The 26,736-nt window shown below is 35.6% G+C and overlaps 5 protein-coding genes across 11 annotated transcripts in view; 2 read left to right on the forward strand and 3 right to left on the reverse strand.

Annotated features, from left to right (window-relative positions):
• LOC105209644 (uncharacterized) overlaps positions 1–8,150 on the reverse strand; it is a 64,401-nt gene extending 56,251 nt beyond the window's left edge. Inside the window, exons 1-2 of one of the 4 annotated variants that reach the window (XM_029038762.2) lie at positions 7,911–8,150; positions 4,370–6,196 (exon numbers count right to left, since the gene is read on the reverse strand). In XM_029038762.2, the coding sequence (XP_028894595.1) occupies positions 4,370–5,614 (1,245 nt within the window). In that variant the 5' untranslated portion in view covers positions 5,615–6,196; positions 7,911–8,150. Of the gene's footprint in view, positions 1–4,369 lie in introns of all 4 variants that reach the window. The other 3 variants (XM_011180161.3, XM_011180163.3, XM_054227650.1) reach the window with 3 other exon arrangements.
• Positions 8,151–8,288: 138 nt separating this feature from the next.
• On the forward strand, positions 8,289–19,709 carry LOC105209643 (ATP-dependent DNA helicase PIF1). 3 transcript variants are annotated; one of them, XM_054227655.1, is made up of 5 exons: positions 8,289–9,129; positions 9,199–9,258; positions 9,327–9,487; positions 9,542–15,975; positions 17,588–19,709. In XM_054227655.1, exons 1-4 carry the CDS (start codon positions 8,460–8,462, stop codon positions 10,574–10,576), a joined length of 1,926 nt encoding a protein of 641 aa, XP_054083630.1. In that variant the 5' UTR covers positions 8,289–8,459; the 3' UTR covers positions 10,577–15,975; positions 17,588–19,709. The 3 variants fall into 3 exon arrangements, with proteins under 3 accessions (XP_054083630.1, XP_028894603.1, XP_054083629.1); XM_029038770.2 differs by having other exon boundaries at positions 8,309–9,258; XM_054227654.1 differs by having other exon boundaries at positions 8,309–9,258; positions 19,465–19,701.
• Positions 11,256–12,279, reverse strand: LOC105209652 (NADH dehydrogenase [ubiquinone] 1 beta subcomplex subunit 10). The gene is made up of 4 exons (XM_011180176.3): positions 12,217–12,279; positions 12,052–12,139; positions 11,560–11,835; positions 11,256–11,491 (listed from the first exon to the last, which is right to left on the reverse strand). The coding sequence occupies exons 2-4, from the start codon at positions 12,131–12,133 to the stop codon at positions 11,346–11,348; spliced, it is 504 nt and encodes a 167-aa protein (XP_011178478.1). The 5' UTR covers positions 12,134–12,139; positions 12,217–12,279; the 3' UTR covers positions 11,256–11,345.
• On the forward strand, positions 19,598–21,061 carry LOC105209653 (eukaryotic translation initiation factor 4E-binding protein). The gene is made up of 2 exons (XM_011180178.3): positions 19,598–19,913; positions 20,295–21,061. The coding sequence occupies exons 1-2, from the start codon at positions 19,772–19,774 to the stop codon at positions 20,501–20,503; spliced, it is 351 nt and encodes a 116-aa protein (XP_011178480.1). The 5' UTR covers positions 19,598–19,771; the 3' UTR covers positions 20,504–21,061.
• LOC105209654 (phosphatidylinositol 3-kinase regulatory subunit gamma) lies at positions 20,659–26,164 on the reverse strand. 2 transcript variants are annotated; one of them, XM_011180181.3, is made up of 4 exons: positions 26,008–26,164; positions 25,666–25,881; positions 24,724–25,600; positions 20,659–24,345 (listed from the first exon to the last, which is right to left on the reverse strand). In XM_011180181.3, coding segments are annotated over exons 2-4 (1,530 nt in total). In that variant the 5' UTR covers positions 25,667–25,881; positions 26,008–26,164; the 3' UTR covers positions 20,659–23,693. The 2 variants fall into 2 exon arrangements, with proteins under 2 accessions (XP_011178483.1, XP_028894525.1); XM_029038692.2 differs by lacking the exon at positions 26,008–26,164 and having other exon boundaries at positions 25,666–26,001.
• Between the last annotated feature and the right edge of the window lie 572 nt (positions 26,165–26,736).

Genomic DNA, 26,736 nt, shown 5'->3' on the forward strand with positions numbered 1-26,736 from the left:
CGTTAATATGTAGATGAACACACTCACACGCACATACATATGCATGTATACGTGTATTTGACAAGTAATATTTCACACGTCCATTTAAATGTTTACCATATTTTCATGTGTATTAATGAAATGACAATGTATGCTCATATGTATACCCTGCGGTGAAGCATCCAGTCAGAAAAAATACTATACTCCTTTACATCTACAATTCCTCTAACGAAATATTATAAAAAAAACTTATTTTCTTTTATTTATAATTTTTAAGCGAAAGTCAAAGATTTTGCTCCATAATTAACTATATCTGTGTATATTTATCCAAGCCAATAGTCAAGTCTGACCAGAATCGGACAATTGACATTTCACTTTCTTGTATGGAGAAAAGTCAGTCAGCTGATACCAGTTGGCCTCGATAGTAGTTGTACAGTAGTTTATGGTGTACTCCTAAGTTGATTTAACCACAGGGTACCTATGTCAGTACATATCTGATTTGCTTATTATTTCGCCATAACCACATACAAATATATATGCATATGAATATGTGTGTGCGATTATAATTCAACGCCAGTTAAAGACTTTTTACGATCTACAAGTATTTTTCGACAATAATTCGAATCCAAAACATTTTTGTTTTCAGATATAACAAATCTGCATGGGTGGTCTACGTGTGCTTCCATACTATTTTCATTGTTTTTATTCTGCTTATCAGTTTTGGCGTCGAAGCAATGTTTTTTCACTTCACTTCACTTCCCTTCAGTGTGTGTGTGGTCATTTATAAATTATAATGCAAATGTATCAGCCAATATATACTCGATCTTCACGCGCTAATCATGCAAAGTTTCTTCTACACCTACATACATACACACACACACATCCATGTATGCTCATGTGCATATGAATATTTTTGCAATATTTTTGAATTCCTCGCCATAATAATATTAGTCGGGTAAAGTTTATTGTTTTAGTAAATCATTCGTTGTTCGATTTCAGTTTCGACACGTATGGCTATTTTATGAGCCTCTTAATGGCCTATACCTGAGGAGCATGCGAATAACATCACAACAACATCTCTAGTGAAATCAATAAAAATAAGTAAGGCAACGCAAAGTTTAGCTGCAAATGAACACTATAGTTTCTAATGAATTGTCACATCAATTTTGGTGTTAAACTCCTATATATATATATATATATATATATTTGGCGTAGGAACCGCTTTAAGCGATTATAGCCGAATCCACCAGAGCGCGCCACTCATTCCTCCTTTTTGCTTTTTGGCGCCAACTGGAAACACCAAGTGAAGCCAGGTCACTTTGCACTTGGTCTTTCCACCGGAGTGGAGGTCGTCCTCTTCCGCGGCTTCCTCCAGCGAGTACTGCATCGAATACTTTCAGAGCTGGAGTGTTTTCTTCCATCCGTACAACATGACCTAGCCAGCGTAGCCGCTGTCTTTTTATTCGCTGAACTATGTCAATGTCGTCATATAAATCGTACAGCTCATCGTTCTATCGTCTGCGGTATTCGCCGTTGCCAATGTTTAGAGGACCATAAATCTTGCGCAAAACCTTTCTCTCGAAAACCCCAAGAGTCGTCTCATCGGATGTTGTCATCGTCCACGCTTCAGCGCCATACATCAGGACGGGAATAATGAGCGATTTATAGAGTTTGATTTTGGTTCGTCGAGAGAGGACTTTACTTTTCAATTGCCTACTCAGTCCAAAGTAGCACCTGTTAGCAAGAGTGATTCTGCGTTGGATTTCAAGGCTGACATTGTTGGTGTTGTTAATGCTGGTTCCCAGATAAAGGAAATTATCTACAACTTCAAAGTTATGACTGTCAACAGTGACGTGGGAGCCAAGACGCGAGTGCGCTGACTGTTTGTTTGATGACAGGAGATATTTCGTCTTGTCCTCATTCACCACCAGACCCATACGCTTCGCTTCTTTATCTAGTCTAGAAAACGGCGCGGTTGTTGCTTCCGATGATATCAATATCATCGGCATACGCCAGGAGCTGTACACTCTTGTAGAAGATTGTACCCTCTCTATTTAGTTCTGCTGTCTGAAGCCTCGTTTGGTATCGAACGGCTCGGAGAGGTCCTTCCCGATCCTGACGGAGCTTTTGGTGTTGCTCAACGTCAGCTTACATAGCCGTATTAGTTTTGCAGGGATACCAAATTCAGACATCGCGGCATAAAGGCAGCTCCTTTTCGTGCTATCGAAGGCAGCTTTAAAATCGATAAAAAGATGGTGAGTATCGATTCTTCTCTCTCGGGTCTTTTCCAAGATTTGGCGCATGGTGAATATCTGGTCCATGGTGGATTTCCCAGGTCTAAAGCCACACTGATAAGGTCCAATCAGTTTGTTGACGGTGGGCTTTAGTCTTTCACACAATACGCTCGACAAAACCTTATATGCGATATTGAGGAGACTTATACCACTGTAGTTGGCGCAGATTGTGGGGTCTCCCTTCTTATGGATTGGGCAGAGCACACTAAGATTCCAATCGTCAGGCATGCTTTCTTCCGACCATATTCTACAAAGAAGCTGATGCATGCACCTTATCAGTTCTTCGCCGCTCCTATGATTCCAGTGAAAAACAACAACACACATATAAATATTGAATAACCATGATGAACCAGGATCAATGACTTGAATGACTTCAAAAAATACGAATTTTTTAATGCATTGGTCCCGGTATTAATTAACAATTTTCATCCGATAAATGGAGCACTCTATCGATTTCAAAACTCTTGAATTGAATGCCTGGTGGATTTTGAGAAATTTGAACATGAGAGGGTTGAACCTGGAGTAAGTTTAACTGCAATGAAACGGACCTTAATAGTTCCACCCCCACTTACAAATGTATTGAAATTTTATTTTGTTTGCGAAAATCCTAATGAGAGAATTTTTACGTAACCCGAAGTTAATCGGTAAGTCAGTCCGTCTTATATAATTAGCAAATGGTTAAACCTATAACTGGATGAAACTGAGCTTTCATCCAAATGCCTATCCCTGTTATTCCTTCAAAGCTGAGAAATTTTACTGGATTCATTAAACTGGAAGTGTCCGTAATTAGAACTCAACAAAATAATTCAGTTATTTTTATGCAAACCCCGCCCCAACCGTATTGTAGCTCGCATATAAGACTTGTTTGTGTCGCAAAAACCAAAATACTATCAGACTTGTTGTAGTAATGTAAATATGGATTCGAAATCAAATAAAAAGCCAGAGCATGCAAAGCACTAAACTCGCCCGTCCAATACAAGTGTGAGCACAACAAATGCACAACCTGTACAAAAGTACTCGCCTAAGCGAAATACGCGAATTGCCGTACAGTACATTGGACTGAACGACCGACTGGTTGTCGTGTTGACGGTTAAAGTGTAGCAATAAAACCCAGTGGAAGTCACTGTCAGCGCTCGAAAAAGAATTACGGCCGTTAAGGCACACAAAAAAAATTCGCAAAAATAAACAACTAAGTTTAAGTTTGAAAACGTGTCTCCGCTGGCCGACAGTCTGGTCGTCGCCGTCAATGGTGCTTCGCACGTTTTGCGCGTCTCTTTTGGTCTCCAATGGCCTAAGTCGCTGTGACTTAATCTAGTATCTACTGTACATGCATTTACGAGTATGTGGGGCCTGCGAGCTACCTCGCCAGTCTCCCCGGCCATACCGTGTCAAAACCCGTAGGTGCACACATTCAAAAGCATGTATGCGAGAAATTATGTTTGTGTGACGCTCGGCCAAACGTCGGTATTTCAAGTTTATCTTCACAACTTTTTTGTAGAGATTACTCGTCTGTCGCTGTTTAGCTTTTATGTATTCTACTATTTTGCTTTTTATTCATACACTATTGGTGTAGGTACGAGTACTTAATTGTTTTTTCTCCATTTGCGCAATTTTTTATTTTGACCATTTGCGCTTGTATACGCACACATGATTTTAACATAAACAACAACAATAATAATAATGCAGAACTCGGAACAAAGTGAACCGACACAGTCTCGCCTGAAAACCGGTTAGTAATATTTGTGTTTATCTTAGAAATATACGTATGCACATACATCCATACATACATACATACTCGTACCTTTGTTTGCATGTATGTATGGGAGTAATTTCATTTGCAAGCGTGTGTGCAAGCTTTAGTAATAGTTGTTGTCTGGTAAGGCATTCGGCATGGCTAAGTGGTTCGTTCCGTCCCGATACCAAGCTTTAGAAGTATTTCTAAAACTTTTATTAATCTGGACTGAATTTGAAACAATAATTCAGTTCTTCCCCTTACTTATTTGCGATTTCTTTCAAATTAAAGCAATTATTATCTAATTAAATAAAATTCGTACACTTAATTCTAATGAATAATATTCGTTAAAATCGTTATTTACCTTTCGTTTCATGTAGAGCATTTCATTTTGTGCCTTTAGAGCTTCCTTGATCTCAACCTCCTTCAGTTCATCCAAAATCTTCTGGTATTTTTCCCGATTTTCCACATCTAACGCCACATGCAGATAGTCATGCCAATTGCGTGAGTCGAAACCCCAATGACATGTACGATTTTCGACTTCCCGATGCACATGGCCCACAAACTTCTGTGGCGAAAACCATCCTTTGCATTCCAGACACATAATGCAAGTTGGCTTTGTGTATGAATACAGTTCGGGTGTACAGATACCATCGCATTTTCCGAAACACCGATGATATACTTTGAAGGAGATGGCACCTTTCGGGATGTCGTCATCGCTAATATAATTATTTCGATCTACCCGATGTAAAAGTGCTGCGCACAAACGCTCCGCATCTGTGCGTGTTATCAAACCGGACGCCTTCACATCTGTGGGTAAAATCTTTGCCTTTTTAAATTCCAACAATTGATCAGGTGAACACTGGGAACAGTAGATGCCCAATTCATCAAATATACGATTTATTTGATCGAGTGTAAAATCGGCTAGCACATTGTTGAGAAACTGAGGCAGACACAAACGCATTTCTCCGCCCAGGGAGAAACAGCCAATTGTTTTTCCTTCCAGCTGGGTTTCGTATAACACACCGGAGCCTGTGTCTGGTGCAGTGAAGATGGGTTGAGACAATTCCGGTGGTGGAGGTGGTATGATTTTAACTGTGCTAACAGGAGGCTGAGAAGGAACTGTTTGGGATTGAGGTTGTGTTGTTTGTGACGACATCGACAACGGAAGTGACAGTGGCAGCGATTGCGATGGCAATATTTCACCCAGCTCATGTGGTTCGGGGGAGCTGAGCACTTCTTTTTTAATTAGCGGTGCGACCGTTGGCAAGGCAGACCCCGCATTTGGTGAATTCAAGCAAGATTGCGATGATACTATTTGCGGACAGTTAGGCGAAATTTTGTGGATGCCACTGTTTGAACCGTTTGATGGCAAATTCCCCACCGACAGGTGCCCGGAACAAAGATTACGAACGCCCGCAGCGTTTAGGTCTGTGTGGTTGCCACCGCAGCCACTTACGCCAGTCAAAGTGGCATCAAGCGGGCAATTGGGGCCGGTCTGGCAACCGGCAATGGGTAATGCATGACCAGGTCCTTGCAAACTTTTGGGTGCACTTGTCTGGTATTTTTTGAGCACTGTGTGTATATTGGGCGTAACGTACTCAGTCATCTTTTTTTTGTCCGTGTTTGGACACTTCCTTCAAACGAAGGTAGTGCTGAGGCAGCAATTTCAGCGCGCTACCTTAAATCTGAGAAATTTCAAGTCATACACTTTCACAACTGTATAATTTTGTTTAATTTTAATAGAAAGTGAGGAGTTATTCGACTCTCACGCTTTTCTTCACTTGAAAATTTTTAAATTAATATTTTTAACACTTTGGCACAAGCAGTGGCACTAGTTTAATCCTATATTATATTTATTTTATTTCATGAATTTCGTGCCTCATAGCGCTATTATTTATATTCTATTGTAAACTATAAACCAAATTATCTCGCAATGACTTCTATTTTTTCACTGCTTTAATTATTTTCGCATAAAATTCCGACGGCATTTTCGGTATTTTCGTAGTCAATCCTTTTCACCCATAGAGTAGCGGCAAGATGCAGCACCAAGATCGCTTCACTACTACAGAAACTCACTTCCACCCCTTGCGTTTCTGTGCTTTTGCAAGTTTCGTTTATTTGCTGCTTTGCGCACTTTGCAAACAGCCCGGTTTTGGCAGCGACGGAATTTCAAAAGCAGCACTGACAACTAAATAAAAACAAATAATTAAAAAACTGTGCCTATTTTTAAACACACAGGCACAGCAGAAATTAGAAATTTTCTCTAATTCTCATGTCTTTATTTTGATTTCGTATTTTATTCTATTTTACTTTATTTTATTTCTTATTTATTTAAATTATTACGTGTTGCTTTGAGCAACCTTTTCACTTAATATACAATTTTTTTCATTTATCACTGGGATGCTTTTACTATTTAGAACACTGACTTTTAGTAATTTCTGAAAACATTATATGATATTTTCACATGCACTGCAAATTCACAATCACTGCACATTTCACTGCTTGTTTCTGAGACGCCTCTCCATAAATAAGTATGTTCATATACACACACATACATACATTTGTATATATATATAAATATATGCGTGAGTAGAAAGGTATGAGTTTATAACTTTGAGTGTATTTAGATAATATGCGCATGCAGAATAGTGCGCTAAACAAACGACCTCGCGACTGACCGTTCGACTGATGACCAAATTGTGGCGCTCTGAGGCTGAAATGTCAAAAATCCAACTGGATTCTGCTACTTCTGCTGCTCCTCTTTTCTTTCCTTTATTTCGCTCTTTCCGAGCACTGCTGTGCCAGTTGTTGTACAAACGAGAGAGCGCGATAATGTATACCGATGCGAATGATTTGAGGGGCCCAAAAACAGCGAAGCAGTGGCTGCGATGCTGTGCGGCTAAATGCCTTATAAGTTGGCACGATTGGGGACGGCAACGGTAGCCGCGTTGCTAGCTTGCGCGTGTTTTGCTCTCTCAGTCAAATTTTCGTTGCGTTCGTTCTTTTTTACTTTGTCTTGTGGTTGTTGTTGTTGCAATCGCTTTATTTATTTGCTGTTTTTCTGATTAGAAATACAAGAAAAAGTATATACAAATGTATGTACGCAAATATATTGGAGACGCAGAGGCAGACATGTGTCTCGTCTGTTTGTCGACGCTAGTCGAAAATACTGTCAGAACATTCAGCGAAAGGGAGGTGCGGCGCTTAAAGAGGTGAAAGCACAAACACCACCACAAACAAATTAGGCGAACAAGTCGCAATTTCAAACACCCTGGCCTTCTTTTTGCACCTAAAACTTGCTGGTTGATATTCCAAAACTTTTTTTCTTTTTAATCCAGTATACATACACGCAAATATACTGCAATTGCTCTTGGTGTTTTTATTTTATTTATTTATTGTCGCATTTGTGTTTGTTTCCGACGGCGCATAAGTATGTAAAAACGTCTGGCACTTATGTGCATACATACATATGTAAAAACTTGCCAAAGATTTTCCTTTGCCTACTATACATATATTTTTCGCAAAATTTTAGTTATCACATTTTTCTATATATTATTTCATCCACTTTTAACATAAGTATGTAGTTTAAACTTCAGCATATTCTGTACTTGCGAATACATATGAACGTGTTTACTATGCACGTCACTTCACAATTCGCCGATAATGTTACGTATTTACGAACATATAACTATTTTGCTATTTCCAAAGTAATCAATGCCCTTGCTGACTTTTGACTTTACATTTTAATTTCAATATTTTATATAAATATATGTATAATTAGCACTTGAAAACCTTTATTTCAATTCACTTTGCGAATTTCGTTACACGATTTTTGTGTGTTCTCGTCAATGAGATATTCGTTTATCTTTAAAATGTTTTGCGAAATACGCGGCACACACTACCTTCTTCTACGAAAGAAGCAGAACAACAATACGGCGTTATCTGCGACTCTGCGACTTTGTGACAGCAAAGTTGGCGGCGACGCCAATCGACAAGACCACGACAATCAGACTTCGTATCTCCCAGATACATTGGGCGCCGCCATCATGCTCCACCGAGTCATCGTAAGCAACAGAGAAACTGACAGAAAATATTTGTTAGCTGAGTGGGAGTACGAAAGTATTTGTTAAGGCATGACAACTACAGTGTCAAATAATTAATTTTTAATAATATTTTCTTGTTTCACGACAGACTCTAATTTTCACTTAAACCTTCATTTTTTCATTTCTATTTACGGAATTTATATGAACCCTATTTCCCAAGTCAATTCTACTATTTTGAATGAAACAAATATTATTGCTCCTGGCAACATTGGAGCATAATTGTGAATGATTAACTAGAAGAAGAAGTTAAACAAACAGGTCAGCAATTTTGGCGGGTTTCAATACTTCATTTTAAGAAATTTGGGCTCAAAAGTTTTCAGTTTGTCTAAACCATATAGTGGAGTAATAATGGATCTAAATGATGCAGTTCTAACTTGTGCCGTCAATATCTTGTGGACAAATGCAGTAGGGGTGACAGGAAAAAAACTGGTTTATAGGACAGCCACATTGCGTTTAATACGGAATGATGTGAGGGAACTTTTCGTTGAATTGACCGGGGAGAAAGCCAAACCAATAAAATTCAAGCTGAAAGATGTGATGGTACATAAAAAATTTATGTCTGAGGGCAAAGCGACAATAAATTTCAAGATTGAGAACTGTGCGATGTATTTGTCAAACGCGCCACCTGGGACCTTAATGTATTTTCTCCGCACAATATTTATAAAACTAAATGGTGGAGAACAGAAAGATGAAGCTACTACTCAAAAACAGTTACGAGCTCATATGTTATCAGGAAAACCTAGCAATTTTGAAGAGGTCTCTCCAATAACAACAACAGAGATGATTATGGCTAGAAAAAAAGCTGGATTGTTAGGACGTGGTACTGCGACAACACCATCGCCACTGGCTGCGAAAAAACGACGTTTCGATGACTTAAAGACATGTGATGGTATGGTAACTTCGCATGCACCTGCAGCGAAAAGACTTTATCAAGATAAAGGAACACCTTCGCTTGGAATGGAGGAAAATGTGAAACTTTGTGAAGAACAGTTAGAAGTCCTACGAGCATGCACTTCAGGCAAGAGCGTGTTTTTTACAGGTTCTGCGGGTACAGGGAAGAGTTTCCTTTTACGTAAAATTATTTCAGCTCTGCCACCAGACGGCACAATGGCGACGGCTTCTACAGGTGTTGCTGCTTGTCTTATTGGTAAGCGAACACAATCTTACTTGCCACAGCGATTATTTAGATAATAATTTGTTTTTGTTCGAATTCAGGTGGTACAACCTTGCATGCATTTGCGGGTATTGGCGGTGGGGACTATGGACTCGCCCGGTGTATTGAATTAGCTTCGCGACCGGCAAGTGCCCAGATCTGGCGCAAATGTAAAAGGCTTGTTATAGATGAAATATCTATGGTGGATGGACAGTATTTTGAGGTTTGAAGAAAAAGTTGTATGATAAATTTTAAAGTAACTATGTATATCTTTTAGAAAATAGAAGCAGTTGCAAGGCATGTGCGTAAAAATGACAAACCTTTTGGGGGAATTCAATTGATATTATGCGGAGATTTCTTACAACTACCGCCTGTGGTAAAAAATGAGAACAATTCTAACCCAACACAGCGTTTTTGTTTCCAATCGAATGCCTGGGAGAAATGCATACAGTGCGTCTTTGAATTGAAAGAAGTACACAGACAATCCGATCCAGAGTTTGTAAAAATCTTAAATCATATTCGAATTGGGCACACGAATGAGGAAATTACAAAACGGCTACGAGCTACATCGAAGCAAAAAATTGAGGGCGGTGGTATTCTAGCAACCCAACTTTGTTCACACACAAACGACGCAAAATCTATAAATGAATCAAAACTCGAAAGTTTAGATGGCGAGAAAGTTTTATTTCGGTCGGAGGATTCTGACGCAAATATGGCGAAGCAATTGGACTCACAATTGCAGGCAACCTCACAGCTCTATTTGAAAATCAATGCTCAGGTAATGCTATTAAAAAATATTAATATATCTGCTGGTCTGGTAAATGGAGCGCGTGGTGTTGTGGTGCGCTTTGAAAAGGGTGTACCGGTGGTACGATTCAAAAATAATCGCGAATTTGTATGTAATCATGAGAAGTGGATCATAAAAACAGCAACTGGGGGTACAATAACACGGAGGCAGGTGCCTTTGAAGTTAGCATGGGCGTTTTCAATCCACAAAAGCCAAGGCCTTACATTGGACTGCGTTGAGATGTCATTGTCGAAGGTATTTGAAGCTGGACAAGCTTATGTTGCTTTATCACGTGCAAAATCTTTGGACTCCCTGCGCATATTAGATTTCGATCCCAAACAGGTTTGGGCCAATGCGCAGGTTCTACAGTATTATAAGCTATTTCGTAGACGCTTACATGACAGTACAATGATACCACTAGGTGCAAAAAATATAAAACGCGAGAAAAATAATGAAACCAAATCAAGTGCTCTATCGAAATTGAAGAAGAGTTTAATGGATAAACCATTAGTATCTATTAGCTAACGCATCGGCAACTACTGATTATATATTAAGTAAAAAAGGTACACATATAATTAAATAAGCCTTGAAACATCTCTATGAAAATTCTGAATCTGTATTAGGTTATCTTAGATCAAATTTTACTAGCATACTATTCTCACATAGAACATTTCAAAGTGTTAGATTTAAGAAATACAATAGCACTACACTTTAAGCACTACATTAATATTCAAAAAACTATTGAATTTGCACTTTATATCATATACATGTAAGAGGAAAAGATTTCCCCAAATGTACTTTACAACACATACTATCACACTATATACAGTGGAACTTCCACAACTCGAGCTATTGAATTGGCAATAGCGTCTAGAAATCGAATTTCATAAAAATTTCCTTCCATAACTCAAACTTCCTTAACTCGCAGTTCTCCATAACTCGAACTTTTGAATTGTCAATAGAAGTCAAATTTCATACAAATCTCCTTCCACAAATCGAAATTTTCGACCAGCGCATAATACAAAATTTAAAATTTTACTATCCAGGCAGAATTTTAATAGAGCATTTTTGTATTAGCTTTCGTACAATATAAATTTTTACTAAAAGACGCCATAAATATTACACTCTTTGTTTTTGCAAATCCAAACAGCAATACCTACATATAGCAACATTAAGCGCACAATAAGAAAGAAAATCAGTTGAATATTGTTCTTAAAAGTATCATAATTTTGCTTTAATTTCAATGCATGATTACTGTCACATACACAAATAATAGATTACGTGTGGCATCTGCTTACTCTTCCTCAGCAGCAAAAGTAGGTGATACTTCCTCAGTTTTCATTCCACTACCGACTTGTCCATGGCGACGTTCCCAGATTAAACGATGTTTCTGCTTCATGTATGCACTTTTAGCATTAGCATAACCACCTAAATCTCCATCTATTATTTAACGATATAAAAAGGTTGAAATCAGTACATTTGTATGAGAACGTTTTTTTACCACTTACATTTGATAAACCAATTCTCAGCAGCTTTCTCGTATTGTTCTAAAATTGGCTTGCATTTTTTAATATGATCAGGCGCTTCATACAATGTACAATCTTCGAAGCGTTGACGCAAAATCGATACGATTTCATTTTCAACCATTCGATCCCGGCGAAATTGTTGATCGGCTTCAAAACGGCAGACAGCATCGTCAGTGTAGCACTGGTCGATTGTGGGCACACGTTGAAAACGTTGATGGTACCATGCTTGTTTCTTCTGGTTAGGTTCAACAATAGTTTCTGTAAAAGACAATGATACTCTATATTTTATGAAACGTAAACAAACATTTGGGTGCTCAGCTCGTTTGTAATTGAGGTTATGTTATTATGTAATAAAGCGATCAAAACCAATAATATACCTATGATTTAACAACATCACAGTTATAAACTTAGGTACTTAAGCTTTGCATTGTGTATTGCAAATGTTATTTCCATATATCATACTGGAATACATACCCCTGAACCATGTTACAGGCCCATCAATAATATTGCTCACCGACTGGGCGAAACTCGCCATTGGACTCCGGGGCTCAGGCATCGTCTACTAAAAATGCCAAATGATGAATAAAATGCATCTTATTTACGTATTAAAAAGTATGTACATTAATAAATGCTCCTTACTTAGCGGTAAAACAAAATAATAATAATTTTCACTACTGCCCACAGTCCGTGAGTTTGATTTTGATTATGCGTCAAAGAGCAAGTTGTCAAAATACAGCTGATAAAAGTAATTTTTGGTTCGCGTCTTTGCTTCATATATTTTTTTAAATAACCCTTATGCCACATCTCCACATGCAATAAATTATTGCTGGATATATCAGTCCTATTGCACTTTGACATGCTATTATCGACTGCGTTTAAAAAGGTAGCGGAATTTTTAATTTAATAAAAAGGAATACAAATTTTGGAGGAAATTCATTCATTCCTGTTTAACGGCGTTGACAAAACAAAAACTTGTAAATAAAATTTATGTTTACGTTTATGACCAAAACAAAACCTTAAAAATAAAATTTACGCGTGCTACTACAAACATACCCACACAAATTCTACGCAAGCTAAGAATTGTCCGTTTTACACTTCATAATTTTGAGACTTTGTTATCAATTTATCCTCTCATGCTGCGGAGAACTCTTACTGAATGAACACGTGCACAGCTCATATCAGGAAAAGTAACTGTAAGCTTGCACAACACATAAGTCTACATAATTGAACAAGTAAGGAAGGGCTAAGTTCGGGTGTAACCGAACATTTTATACTCTCGCAATTTATTTATTTAACTTTATTTATATTATATAATGCACAATTTGACCCACATATTCGTCATATATATTGTATAAAGTCCATTGAAAGTTGGAAACCCTAATATTAGGTTAGAAGCACTGAGGTCCTCATGTTCGATATATGGGGTCTTGAAAACCTATGATCCAATTTCGGCGATTTTTAGAATGGGGCTTCCACACTATAAAGGTAGTATTTGTGCAAAGTTCTGCTTCGATATCTTCACTAGTACTTACTTTATATATTGTAAAGTAAACGATTCGGATAGTCTTCAAAGTTCTGGTATATAGGAAGTAGGCGTGGTTGTGAAGCGATTTGGCCTATTTTCACAACATATCATTGGGATGTAAGGAAACTATTACAAACCAAGTTTCATTGAAATCGGTCGAGTAGTTCCTGAGATATGGTTTTTGACCCATAAGTCGGCGACGCCACGCCCATTTTCAATTTTGTAAAAAAATCTGAGTGCAGCTTTCATCTGCCATTTCTTATGTGAAATTTAGTGTTTCTGACGTTTTTCGTTAGTGAGTTAACCCACTTTTAGTAATTTTCAACCTAACTTTTGTATGGGAGGTGGGCGTGGTTATGATCCGATTTCTTTCATTTTTGGACTGTATTAGGAAGTGGCTATAAAAAACGACTGCAGAAAGTTTGGTTTATATAGCTCTATTGGTTTGCGATATATGTACAAAAAACTTAGTAGGGGGCGGGGCCACGCCCACTTCCACAAAAAAATTACATCCAAATATGCCCCTCCCTAATGGGATCCTATGTTCCAAATTTTATTTCCATAGCTTTATTTATGGCTTAGTTATGGCATTTTATGTGTTTTCGGTCTTCGCCATTTTGTGGGCGTGGCAGTGGTCCGATTTTGCTCATTTTCGAAAGCAACCTTCCTATGGTGCCAAGAAATAAGTGTGCCAAGTTTCATCAAGATATCTTAATTTTTACTCAAGTTACAGCTTGCACAGACGGACGGACGGACGGACAGACAGACATTCGGATTTGAACTCCACTCTTCACCCTGATCACTGGTATATATAACCCTATATCTAACTCGTTTAGTTTTGGGTGTTACAATAACCGTTATGTGAACAAAACTTTAATCTCAACTATCAAAACTAAACTCTCTTTAGCAACATTTGTTGCGAGAGTATAAAAAACGCTGTTCAAAAATATTTAAATAACGAGAATTAGAAGCCGGCAAGTACAATGTTGCCTCTATTCAACATTGGGCATGAAAGGGTTAAGTTAATGCCGATAGCGCAATAAACGCTATTTCCTCCTAAACACAATAAAGCCGTCTCGCCGTATAGTATATCGTAGGCTATTTATTACATACAAACATTGTAGATACGTACGAGTATATAGAGTTTAAATTTTACTTTCTCTTGCTGCAAACTTGTCGCGGATGAGTTCATTGCTCACTTGAAGGTTTATTAATATTTCGCAATATTAAGGTCGAGTGGTGCTCGGCAAATTTGCTGTTGTTTGGTCTACGTTAAAAGAGTTTATCAATAATTACACAAACATACATATAAAGACCAATGTGCGATAATATTTTCACTAAAAGAAATTTATAAATTAAGACCTTGTTTGTCAAGTTCATCGACATCAAATAATTTAGACACCACGCTGCACGGCTCCGTGTTGAGTAATTGTTATATTATATAGTCTCACAATACTTACTTAGAGTATCCTGCATAAACCAATACAAAAGCCGAGTGCCGAGATCTAACCGTTATACATTTTATATTATCTTAATGTAGAAAAAAGTTATTCGAAATTTATTTAAAGAATAATAAAAACAACTCATCTTCGATAACATAGTGCATATCCGACTGTAATTGGAGGTATGTAATACCGAATCGGCAAACTTGCAATGAGCTATTTAGATAATAAGTCAAGCACCGTTTCCAAACAGACTTCAATACCCATTGTGTGATTTCCATACAATTTATAAGGGATTGAGAGTTTTTGACGGTCTTTTGATCAAGATTCACCAAAGTTATTTGAAACCAGTTATTAGATACTTCGCATTTATCACGAACAACAAGCACCAAATTAGTACATCGCGTTGTTGATAGTCAAATTGCCGTCGAAGGTATACAAGTCTCATCCTAACAGCCTAAAATGTTAATGAGAGGGATAAAACTAATAATAAATGTTTAATATTACTAACAATCGGTATTGAAAACATTGAAAAAATTGCAAAATATACATAAATATATTAAATATATTAAATAAATGTTAATAACTTGATAGCTGATGTTACAAAAAAAACATAAGTGCATATACATATGTATGAACACATAAATTTCTGGCTAGCGAATAAAAGATTTGACTTTAATATACATATGTAGCTGATAATAATAGTAAACGCCAAAATTATAATTTGTGTGAATGCGTACGCACATACATATGTATGTGTGTATATGTATATGTACGTATGTATATATATATAAAATATTAATGAAGGTGCTAAGTAGAATGAAAAACCAACAAAATTTCACCAAAACATTTGGGCTGACGAAATTTGAATGGGGAATTGCACAGTTTCATTCAATTTAAATTAAATTATCTGTTCTTGAGCATATGGTTTTGCATACATACATATACATATGTACATCCTCTGTACATATTCGAAAGCAAGGTAAATACTAAAGCTATATGTCCATCAGTGGCAATGATCACGATCTACATTTGTTTCTGGTCCTTTTTCGGGTTTTTGTTGTTCACTTCGGTCTCTTAACAATGCAAATGACTCACTTAAGTGACATACATATGTATGTATGTATGAAAACAAATGTGCATTCGTACTATGATTACACACAAATATATTATTTTGAAAGCAAAATAGCTAAAACAAAAAAAGTACCAAAGTTGTACATGCCAGACAATTTCATTGCAATGACTCATAATTGAGAGCCTTATCAACCCAATTAATACAATATAAACAAAACAAATACCTATGGAAAGATAAAATGGAATACCTTCTGAGTTCATTAAAGTGAAAGCTTTTGAATACATAGGAACGAACCCTGAATTTATAAGCGACCAGGATCTGATAACTCAATAGCATTACTCAAGGAATTATTTAAGGTATGATATTGTGTTGTTATATTAAAGACAATAAAACGGTGTATCGGTTTTTAAACAACTGTAGATGATGCTAATCAGACCAGCTTTCGATCAAGCCGACCAAACGGTGTAAAACTAATGTAAAGGAATTTCAATATTGTGTATGTATGTACGTATTTGGATATTTTTCCGACAGACCCATTTGATTGTGATAGAAAGCACGCTCTTGCGAACAGCAGCGTTTGTTGACCTAATTTTGGAAAAGCCATTCGATTCATGCGAATATACAATATAAATTGAAAATTGAAAACGCATAAAATTTGCAAAATCTCATCGGTTCTTTATTTGAAACGTTAGATTGGTTCATGACATTTACTTTTTGAAGATAATTTCATTTAAATGTTGACCGCGGCTGCGTCTTAGGTGGTCCATTCGGAAAGTCCAATTTTGGGCAACTTTTTCGAGCATTTCGGCCGGAATAGCCCGAATTTCTTCGGAAATGTTGTCTTCCAAAGCTGGAATAGTTGCTGGCTTATTTCTGTAGACTTTAGACTTGACGTAGCCCCACAAAAAATAGTCTAAAGGCGTTAAATCGCATGATCTTGGTGGCCAACTTACGGGTCCATTTCTTGAGATGAATTGTTCTCCGAAGTTTTCCCTCAAAATGGCCATAGAATCGCGAGCTGTGTGGCATGTAGCGCCATCTTGTTGAAACCACATGTCAACCAAGTTCAGTTCTTCCATTTTTGGCAACAAAAAGTTTGTTAGCATCGAACGATAGCGATCGCCATTCACCGTAACGTTGCGTCCAACAGCATCTTTGAAAAAATACGGTCCAATGATTCCACCAGCGTACAAACCACACCAAACAGTGCATTTTTCGGGATGCATGGGCAGTTCTTGAACGGCTTCTGGTTGCTCTTCACCCCAAATGCGGCAATTTTGCTTATTTACGTAGCCATTCAACCAGAAATGAGCCTCATCGCTGAACAAAATTTGTCGATAAAAAAGCGGATTTTCAGCCAACTTTTCTAGGGCCCATTCACTGAAAATTCGACGTTAGCTCGTTAGTAGGTCTATTCATGATGAAATGTCAAAGCATACTGAGCATCTTTCTCTTTGACACCATGTCTGAAATCCCACGTGATCTGTCAAATACTAATGCATGAAAATCCTAACCTCAAAAAAATCACCCGTTATAACAATACGAATGTACATACATACATAGATGTATGTTTATTTATAAGCAGTTCACTTTCGTGACTCCTGTAGCGATTTTCTCTCTTGATTTAATATGGAAGTGAATATGTGCTTACGTGATTTGTTCGAGGTTTTCCACGTAGGGCACTGCACCTCCGCTCATTTAGAACTTGCGATAAGCTAATGGGTAAACAAAAATAAACATACGCACGTATGTACATAATATCCATATACATACATACATATGTTTATTTACATTTATCTCTTTGGTCAAAATAAAGTTTCTTGTAATACATTTACATGCTTTGGCCTTCCTTCTAAATACAAATTGTATTTGCATCTATGAAAAATAATATCCATGTATCTATGTATGTGTGTAAACATGTCTGTAAACAGTATCTATATCTATAGTAACTCGAAGAATACTTTTCAGGTATAAAAGTAACGCGTCTGATTGCATTTTAAGGGCTAAACATAACGCTGCTCGTTACAAAAAACTGCGTCATCTTGTAATAAGGCTGCGAAGATAACACGCAGTTGTTCTTGTAATGTTTGGCATACGTGTCAGCGAGCATGACGACAAACTGCGAGGATAGACCCGTATGCTTATTTACAAATGTATATTATATACAAACATATGTATGTACATATCTGTTGTATATGCGTGTTCCATTAACTGATACTATTCATACATACATATACAATATATATGTAAAGGTATATATATTATTAAAAATCTCCTTTACCTGTCAAACTTATTTAAATGTATCCAGCCAAATATGTACATATCTATGTATGTATGTATGTAAATACGCGCGGCCTTCACAAGCCCAATTGCCACACGTGTCGGCGCCAATATGTTTTAGCATGACGCCAATGCGCTTTTACGCCGTAGATATCTAGAAGTTCCCGTAGATTATTGTTATTCCCGCGGTACAAAACAAATGTTATGTATGAGACTTTATAAACCGGTTAATGCATCTGAATGAAAGAAATGTTCATACACAGTACATTTATACTAGGAATGTAGGTACGTATGTATGTGTGTATGTAAATCAGATTTTGAACTCGTCCGCCAATGGTTCATTTGCCTCTCTCAGGTTGTATGTAATGGTCCACATGCTCCATCATATTCATATACACATACATATATACATATATATTCACGGACGTGCTCACGAGACGTCACCAAAAGCATACGTGGGCGCGTGTGCTTAACGCGTGTTTACATATATACGTTTGTAAACAACGTGCATATGATCGGATATATACTTGTTTACCAACTCTATATGCAATTTCCACGCTTTTATTATGATTCTCATCTGTCGATCAACAACCTTCTCATCCTCTTGAGTATAAATTTAGTATACAATAACATACAATACTAGACACACATTTATAAATGTAACTGCGTCGTTTCGCACTCTCAGTCTCGCCAATTCGAATTGTTTTGGTCGCTGCCGGCATTTTTTGCAAATACATTTGGTACATAGATACATACATATGTACATGCAGACATACGTACATACATATGCATCTGTGCACTTGGTCGATTTTTTCGATCTGGTGTTTAACTCTGAATAAATATAACAGTTAACGAAGTATTTAATGTTAAAATTTAAATTATGTATTTCCTATCCGCGTACTTATAGTTTGAGGGATTATACATACATATGTACATACAATGTTATTTATAAATGAGTGTGTGTGCTTGTGTATATGTTGGTTAATGAAATTTTCTATTTTTGAGCGTTTTTTGTTTTTGTAATGTTGATAAGGGCATGAGTATTGCATCAGCCAGTTAATTTTGTAACAATGTGCTGTAAAGCATTCGACTACATGTGGGTACTTATGGCAACAAAGTCTTGCAAATAAATCATTTTCGAAACATACTAACCAATAGTACATATTCTATGGATTCTCCAAAATGAAACACTGAATGGTTTCGATGAACTAGATTGTATTATAGAGGAGATAATAAAAACTCACAGACATGTACCTATAATCACCCACAAGGTACAAAGTAAATCAACGATTCAGAGTAAGAGAAGTCTAGCCAACAACGAATTCTAAAAACCTTCCACAGTGCGCAATAATTTTATTTATCAATAACAAGAACGTTATATGTATGTGAGTAGGTATTTATATATAAGAAACTCGTGAGAATGCTTCAGCACAGGCTAGAACAAACAAAAACAACCGCGACGTCGACTTCGGCTTCTCGACGCTCCCGTAAATTTGACAAACATATTATCGAGCGTGTGCTCACCACTGCGACATTGCGCCGTGCTAATATTTTCGTATAAATAGGAACGCTCCCCATCCAAACACAACAGTCAAGTTCAAACTTTCGTTTGACTCGAAACGTAAAATTGTCGGAGAATAAAGCAGTGAACACGCATAAGTAAATAGTGTCAAATGCCAATTTGAAGATTGGATTATTCTCAACACAATTTAAATTGCGAAAAGTTAATAAGTGTAACAAGCGAACCACCTGATACTGCGATTTTTGTGTAAAAATTCAAATATAATTTAAAAAGAGTCACTTTAATTATTAAAGAAGTGTCAGATAATTTGTGAAATTGTTAAGTGATTAAAAGGCCAGATATAATTCAAAATGTCAGCATCACCAACTGCTCGTCAAGCTTTCACGCATGTACTGCCGAAAACCAAGAAAATTTTCATCTCGGACCCCATTCAGATGCCAGAAGTTTATTCATCTACACCCGGCGGTACACTGTATTCGACAACTCCTGGAGGTAAGTTTCTAAAACAACTTTAATCTGGTTTTGATTTCGATATTCGAGTAAAGTAAATTATAAAGTTATAGTATTAATGTTGTCAAATCTGATTTCATAAAAAACAAAAAAAAAAAAAAAACAATTAGACTAGTAACACATTTCGGTCCAGCAAGTGCTGATAGAATATTTTTAATATACAATTTTAAAATTTGTACTTGCATATATGTATATACATATGTAGATATATATACTTTCGCTTACGTAGAAGTAATGAAAATGATTCATTGAATGTAGAATGTTTCATCAACAAAAGAAAACATTTATACATACATACATACACTGGCAAATATAAATTACGTATCATTATTTTATTAAATCGAGAATTCTTTTCTATTCCAGGCACAAAGCTAATCTACGAACGCGCATTTCTCAAGGATTTGAGAGGTTCACCCCTAAGTCAAACACCACCATCTGATTTGCCTACATGTCTTCTTCGCGGAACCCCACGCACTCCATTCCGAAAATGCGTCCCTCCACCGGTCGATCTAGTCAAAAAGTCACGGTCTATGAAAATAGAAGACCATGAACAGTTCCAGTTGGAATTGTAATATTTCAAGACAGCGTTTACAAAGGCCCACGCTATTCAAAATACTGCCATGAACATGATGAACAACATGAAAATACATTGAATGAAGCTCCAGATGAGATGAAACTTAAAATTATTATCTCATAGCGTTTTTGAGTTTTCTATCATATATTCAGAAATTCACCTCTTCCAAATCATTTACATCCGCATTTTTATTTATATTGTACGTATTTTATAAGTCATGTGATTTATTACGATTTTAGTTTCTTTTTATATTAATTTTATAAAATTTGTAAATTGTATACTTTAGTGAAAATGCCTGATAAGAAACAAAAAATCATTAAATATTATCAATCTTCGGTCATATTGACCGCCATAAAATGTTAAGGATTTTATTGTTTATCCAACATTTATGTGACTTTATTCGGATCATTAAGATATGTACATATGTAGTTATAATTAGCTGGCTGTATTATGTACGTTAAATATAAGCAAATGTAAACATACCTATGTGCACTCGCATATATACTCATGTTTATTGAAAAAATAAAAAATAAAAAATAAAAATAAAAACTTAAAATTATTTTTAGATCTTTTTTTATTAAAAAACTATGAGTGTTATCTAAGGATAGTACTGTTGGACCTTGATTATCCGTGAATCGTCAGTTTCATCTGATACCCGAAAAGACACCTACCTTTATTATCCAGAATATTTTCCGGCATTATAGAAATTATAAATATTATATGTATGTACATATAAACGTCATTTAAGTTGAAATAAAAACTACATAAACTCAATAAATAAAATTCAATATTATTATTATACAAAATCCACCAACCCGCATAATCGAGGTCCAACTGTACTTCCGATTCCGGTCATTCAGCCTTATCTCTTACAAGTTCTAATTGCGTGCGAAGTTTCATCAAGATATCCAACGAACGAATCCATGAACTTCGATCCAGTCAGTCGTTAGATCTACAAAAACAATATACTCAATGCAGCGCACTATTATATGCTGTGTTTCTTCAATTTACATCTGATGAAACGAATGACTGAGATGGTCTCATACTCATTGTATAAAGAACCAGAACCATAGTAGCCCGAATAGAATCTAGTTTATTTACTTACTTTAGCTCCGGAAAAACAATTATCAATTTGATTTTTTTTATTTATATAAATATATAGATTATTTGTTTTTATTTATTCTTATTATCTTATATATATTATATATATATATATATATATATATATATATGTATGTACAATGTCAAAATTCCTTGTCAGGTTTTAATACAAAATGTAAAACATGCATGTATCCCTAAGTTTGTGTGTTCGTAATTCAGCTCACATATCCATTCTATCCCGCTTATATCTCTTTGTCACACCTCCTTTTTCCTGTTACACAACCCTTTAAAAGAGATATAGATCATACAATTAATGTAACAGAGCAAATAAATACACAAATCAAAGGAACAATAAAAATACATATGAAAAAAGTATAATACGATAGCATAGATCCAATAAAAAACACTTACATTTACAAAAGTTTAGTTACATTTACTGCGAAATTTTAGACATCCAACATAAAAGTTTGGCAGATTTTATAAAAAGTCTGCCTTAACAAAAGAGACATTCATATATTTTTTAAACATATCTTATAACTATATTTGTATTTCGATTTTATATTCCCTTGTGAACTCTTTGTGGTCTAAACTTTCTCCCTCCATCTAATATAAGGAGTTTCTAGTATTACTAACAGACATTTTACAAAAATATGGCATATGGATTAATTCTTGTAGCAATACTAAATAGAAGAGAACAAATTAAACCATTAATGACCTAACGCATGACTGAGGCTCGCTCGCTCCGAACAAAACTGGAGTAAAAAATTGGAAGATATCAATAGCGATTGTTATAGGTACTGAATTGAGTTCGTAAGGAATTACACTGTCATTTGAAATAGATGTAGTACGTATACATAAAGTAACATTAGATAATTAAGCGCTTCGTTTTTTATAAATGAGATATTGAAGTTATACGCATATTTATCTTTCGTTTAGGGGTAATTTAGTATTACATTCACAAAGGATTCAACATTCCGTGATAGGAATACAATTGAGAGTACTACAAGAGAGAGAAGAAGAAAATTATAATGTTTTCTATCATTAACAGCATTAATGCTAAGAATTTTGAGAAACATTTTGTAAATTTTCTTCAAGTCGAATGTTCTAAAGATTCACATTCGACATTGTAATTAATGCAAACAAATTTTCGTAGCAGCTCTCAATATTCCTGAATAATCGCCGTGTTTTATTTTTACAGGACATTGCATCTAGTTTACAACTGATTTGACAATATTTTTATGTACAAATTTACAGATTATATGCTGATTTTTTATATACAACTTTTATAGTAAACAATTATATATTTATAACGCAAATAATTGTGTTTCAACAAAATGTCAATCAAAAATAGTACAATACAAATTTATACCATAAGTTGATATTCGTTTTTTTTTGTATAAATTTAACAGCTAAACATATCACGAAAGAAATGCGTATTGCGTAATAACATTTGCATTCCATTATTACATTGAACATTTCGATATTACTCTCAGTATTTTCATATATGTAAATATAAATAGTATAAATATAAAACAACATTGACATTATCTCTTTCCTATTGTTTTTCACAATTATATGTTTTACAATAATTTGCATAATCGATGATCACTGCAGGACATAGCTATCTATCATGACAACAGTTACAACAGCGCAGTTCAAAACATGGATCAGACCACGCATTGGTTTTCTGCTATAGAATGCATTTGTTCAGGGATTGAATTGTGTTTTTAGTTTAGAAATTGTTTTTACCATTAAATCTGGAAATAATCGTCGTGCATACAAACATTATTTTCTAATGTTAATCATTGCGAATATTTTCGTCATAACTTCGTTGTCATGTTGCTGCATTTAAAATTAAAAAAAAATTGTAACTCCATTACATCACAAATGGTGTACCCACAAGCTACAATATATTTTTACACTTTTGGTTTTATCCATTTCAACCAGATTGGATCTCATAATTAAATTCAGTGTGGACCTTTGATTACAAATTTAAGCTCCATCTTCATAATCACATATACTTAAAGCATGACCTTGGATCAATGACCGTCAACACTGTTACAATTCATTCCATTTTTACTCTGTTACTACGGCTGTGGCAGATTGTGATGGGCACTGCCGCTCCCGCCCGGATATGATGACGAGAGAGAAGTCAAGGAAGAGGGCGGTGTTGGTGCATCTAATGTATCACTAGAAGGTATTGGAATTACAGCGGATGACAGCTGCTGATGACCCATTTGTTGTAGTTGCTCCTGTTCTTCAATTTGAAGCTGTTCCAGTTCCAGTTCTTCCTCCAATTGCTTCAATACCGAATCTTTATTGGCATGCCAATACTTTACAGGAATACGAAGCGTGGTAGTCAGCGTATCATTGTGTTCCTCGAGCGAATTACTTGCATAATGCTCCACCAATTTTTTTAGAGAAACATATATATTATATGGGGCTGCAAAACCGAATCCACTTTCCGTTTCATAGATAATGCAATGGTTTACGACGTTCTTACAAACAATGGAAAGAGCATAATGTCCAGCGGAACGAGCCCTTATAAGGAATGTGCCAGTAGGGGCACCCTTCAACAACTCCTCGGCCTCTTGGCGCAAACAATCGCGAAGGAACCATAATGAATCATTATTATGCGGTAAATTCGTCCGACTTTCGTATCTCCTCTGCCAGGCATCGAAACCCATTTCTGCTAGTAAGACGATATCTTCCTCTTTAATACCAGCTTCCATGAGGCGTCTAAAAGTGTAAAGCATATACAAATAAATGGAAATTGTAAATGAATTTTTAATGTATTAAAAACAATTCTTAACGGTTTTAAATTTACAGATCATAATTTTCGAAAACATTTCAACGGCCTCTCGAGTAAAATTTATCTACCAGTTTGGTCATATTACAATGTCAATGCTTATCCGAAAGCAATATTAATAGTAGTATTGAAATTTTCTGCAATTTAAGTTGAAACTAGCAATAAGATTAATAATAGTTACGGTACTCAAGTATATCGGAATACGGCAGAGTAGAATAAATGCCCACATATATAAAAATAATATTTTTTTTTTCTTTAGAGACATATATCAGTAAATTTATTATTATATTTTGTATTAATGCACTTACTCTGTAATCCTCTCCTTTTCCAGGCTTAGCTCCTGTAGTTCTGGTTTCGCTGCATTGATTTGTCGCTCTAGCCTTTTATATTCTTCCTTCTTATCTTCTACATAGCGGTTTAATTTTCCCATTTCTGCACATAATGATTGAAGCTTAATTTTTAGTAATGCAGCATTTGCCTGTAATTTTTCTTGATCCTGTTGACGGCCTACACTAGCACCACCGTTTACATTCGTTATTGTACCAGCAGTGCCGACCTGCGGCTGTACTGCTGTACATATATAGGATTCTAACAATTTTATTTGATTTTTAAACATTTTTTCCGCCTTTAGAAAAACTTCCTGATCCTGTTTTTTCTCATTTAATTCAACTTCTACGTTCTTGAATACTTTCATTTTTTGATCTAGTAGGTGTTGCTGTTTGTTTTGTATATGATGCAAACTAAGAAATTTATCGGCAAGAAAGCGCAGATCACTATGGTCGTCTTCCTCTGCTGGCTTCACAATTGGATTACTCAACGTGATATCAAGCATTTTATTATAAAGCTTTAAGGAATTTACCCTATAGTAGTTTATCAACTCTACTACTGAATTAAACTTGCAATCTGTAAAACCATATTTTCCATTCAAATGGCATATTTTTATCAATTTTTCTGTTCCATCTTTAATTAATGTAAGAGTATATTCGCCATTCTTGTTCAAGGCATCACGCACAAGAAAACTACCATCCGGCTCCCCAGATAAAATATTTTTTACTTCTTCTCGAGAGATTTCGCCCCAGTACCATTCCGCTTTGCTAAGTTCCTCAGCGTTATGATCATACTGTTGCTGACCAGCACTTGGTGCTTGTGGTCGCATAGTAGAATAATGCAACGGAGAAGGAAACACTATATTATAATAGAAAAAAATTTGATTTAACATTTTACAAATATATTTTAATACGCATACTCACTTTTTCTTCCGGTTATATATTAATTTCTATATAAAATTTCGCGTTCCACGCCAAATTCCTTTTACTTTCTAGGTTTTATATTTATATTGTTCCGGGAATATTCATATTGTATTTATAATTAACTTCACTCGTATCAATTTTTTTATTAAAGTTGTCTTAACTTCAGGGGCGGCTTTGAAGATCCGCGAGTAAATCACACACATACATACATATACGCTGAAAACGAAATTATCTTTTAATTTTATAAATTTATTTTAATGCAGAGCTGGAAGGGTGATTTTCAACCATATACCAAAAATGTATTCATTTTAAATGGCGTATTTTTTAGATTTCACTATTTACCTAAACTAAAACCACATGCAAATGTAATTCTGGTAATTCTTCTGCAAAAATTTTATGTCAAAACGACGGAACAAGAAAACCAATCAAAAATCAAAGCGAATTCGCCTTAACAAAACGCAGCGACAAATTCAGAGTTGCAAAGTTTTGTAATAATCTGTAGGTAATAGAATATAAATAAAAAAATGGCAGCTCTGGAATTTGAAGTAGAAATTTTTATCCTGTCACACCCTAATGAAGAAGCACGAAAACATTTAGCAAATGGAAAAAGTACGAAATTTTAAATTTCAAACAACAGTACATTTCCGTAAGATGTTCATTAAACAGTTTGATAATATTTTTGCAATAATGAGTGGATTAGTACAAGTAATATGAACTTTGCACATTATATATTGACAATTTTATTGAGATAACAACAATTGCATGCGGAGACAGCAAGTTAGAATAACGAAAAGTTATAAATTTTCTCAATTCTCCCTAATTATATTTCAACAGTGAGAAAAGTTTACTTTTATGTATTTTTTTATACGTATGTATGTAGTTATCAATATATATTTATCTGATATATTATTTATATGTGCAATGATTGTAAGCAACATTTTCATCTCTATTCACTTGTTGATGCCTTCCAAGCAAAGCACTGTTATTGTTGTCGTTGTGCTTATATGTTTATTTACTAACATTCTCACCATTGTAGAAACATCATTATCTATCAAAACCAATCCTCCCACG

This window comes from Zeugodacus cucurbitae, chromosome 3 (genome assembly GCF_028554725.1).
Source record: "Zeugodacus cucurbitae isolate PBARC_wt_2022May chromosome 3, idZeuCucr1.2, whole genome shotgun sequence".
Classification (NCBI taxonomy): domain Eukaryota; kingdom Metazoa; phylum Arthropoda; class Insecta; order Diptera; family Tephritidae; genus Zeugodacus; species Zeugodacus cucurbitae.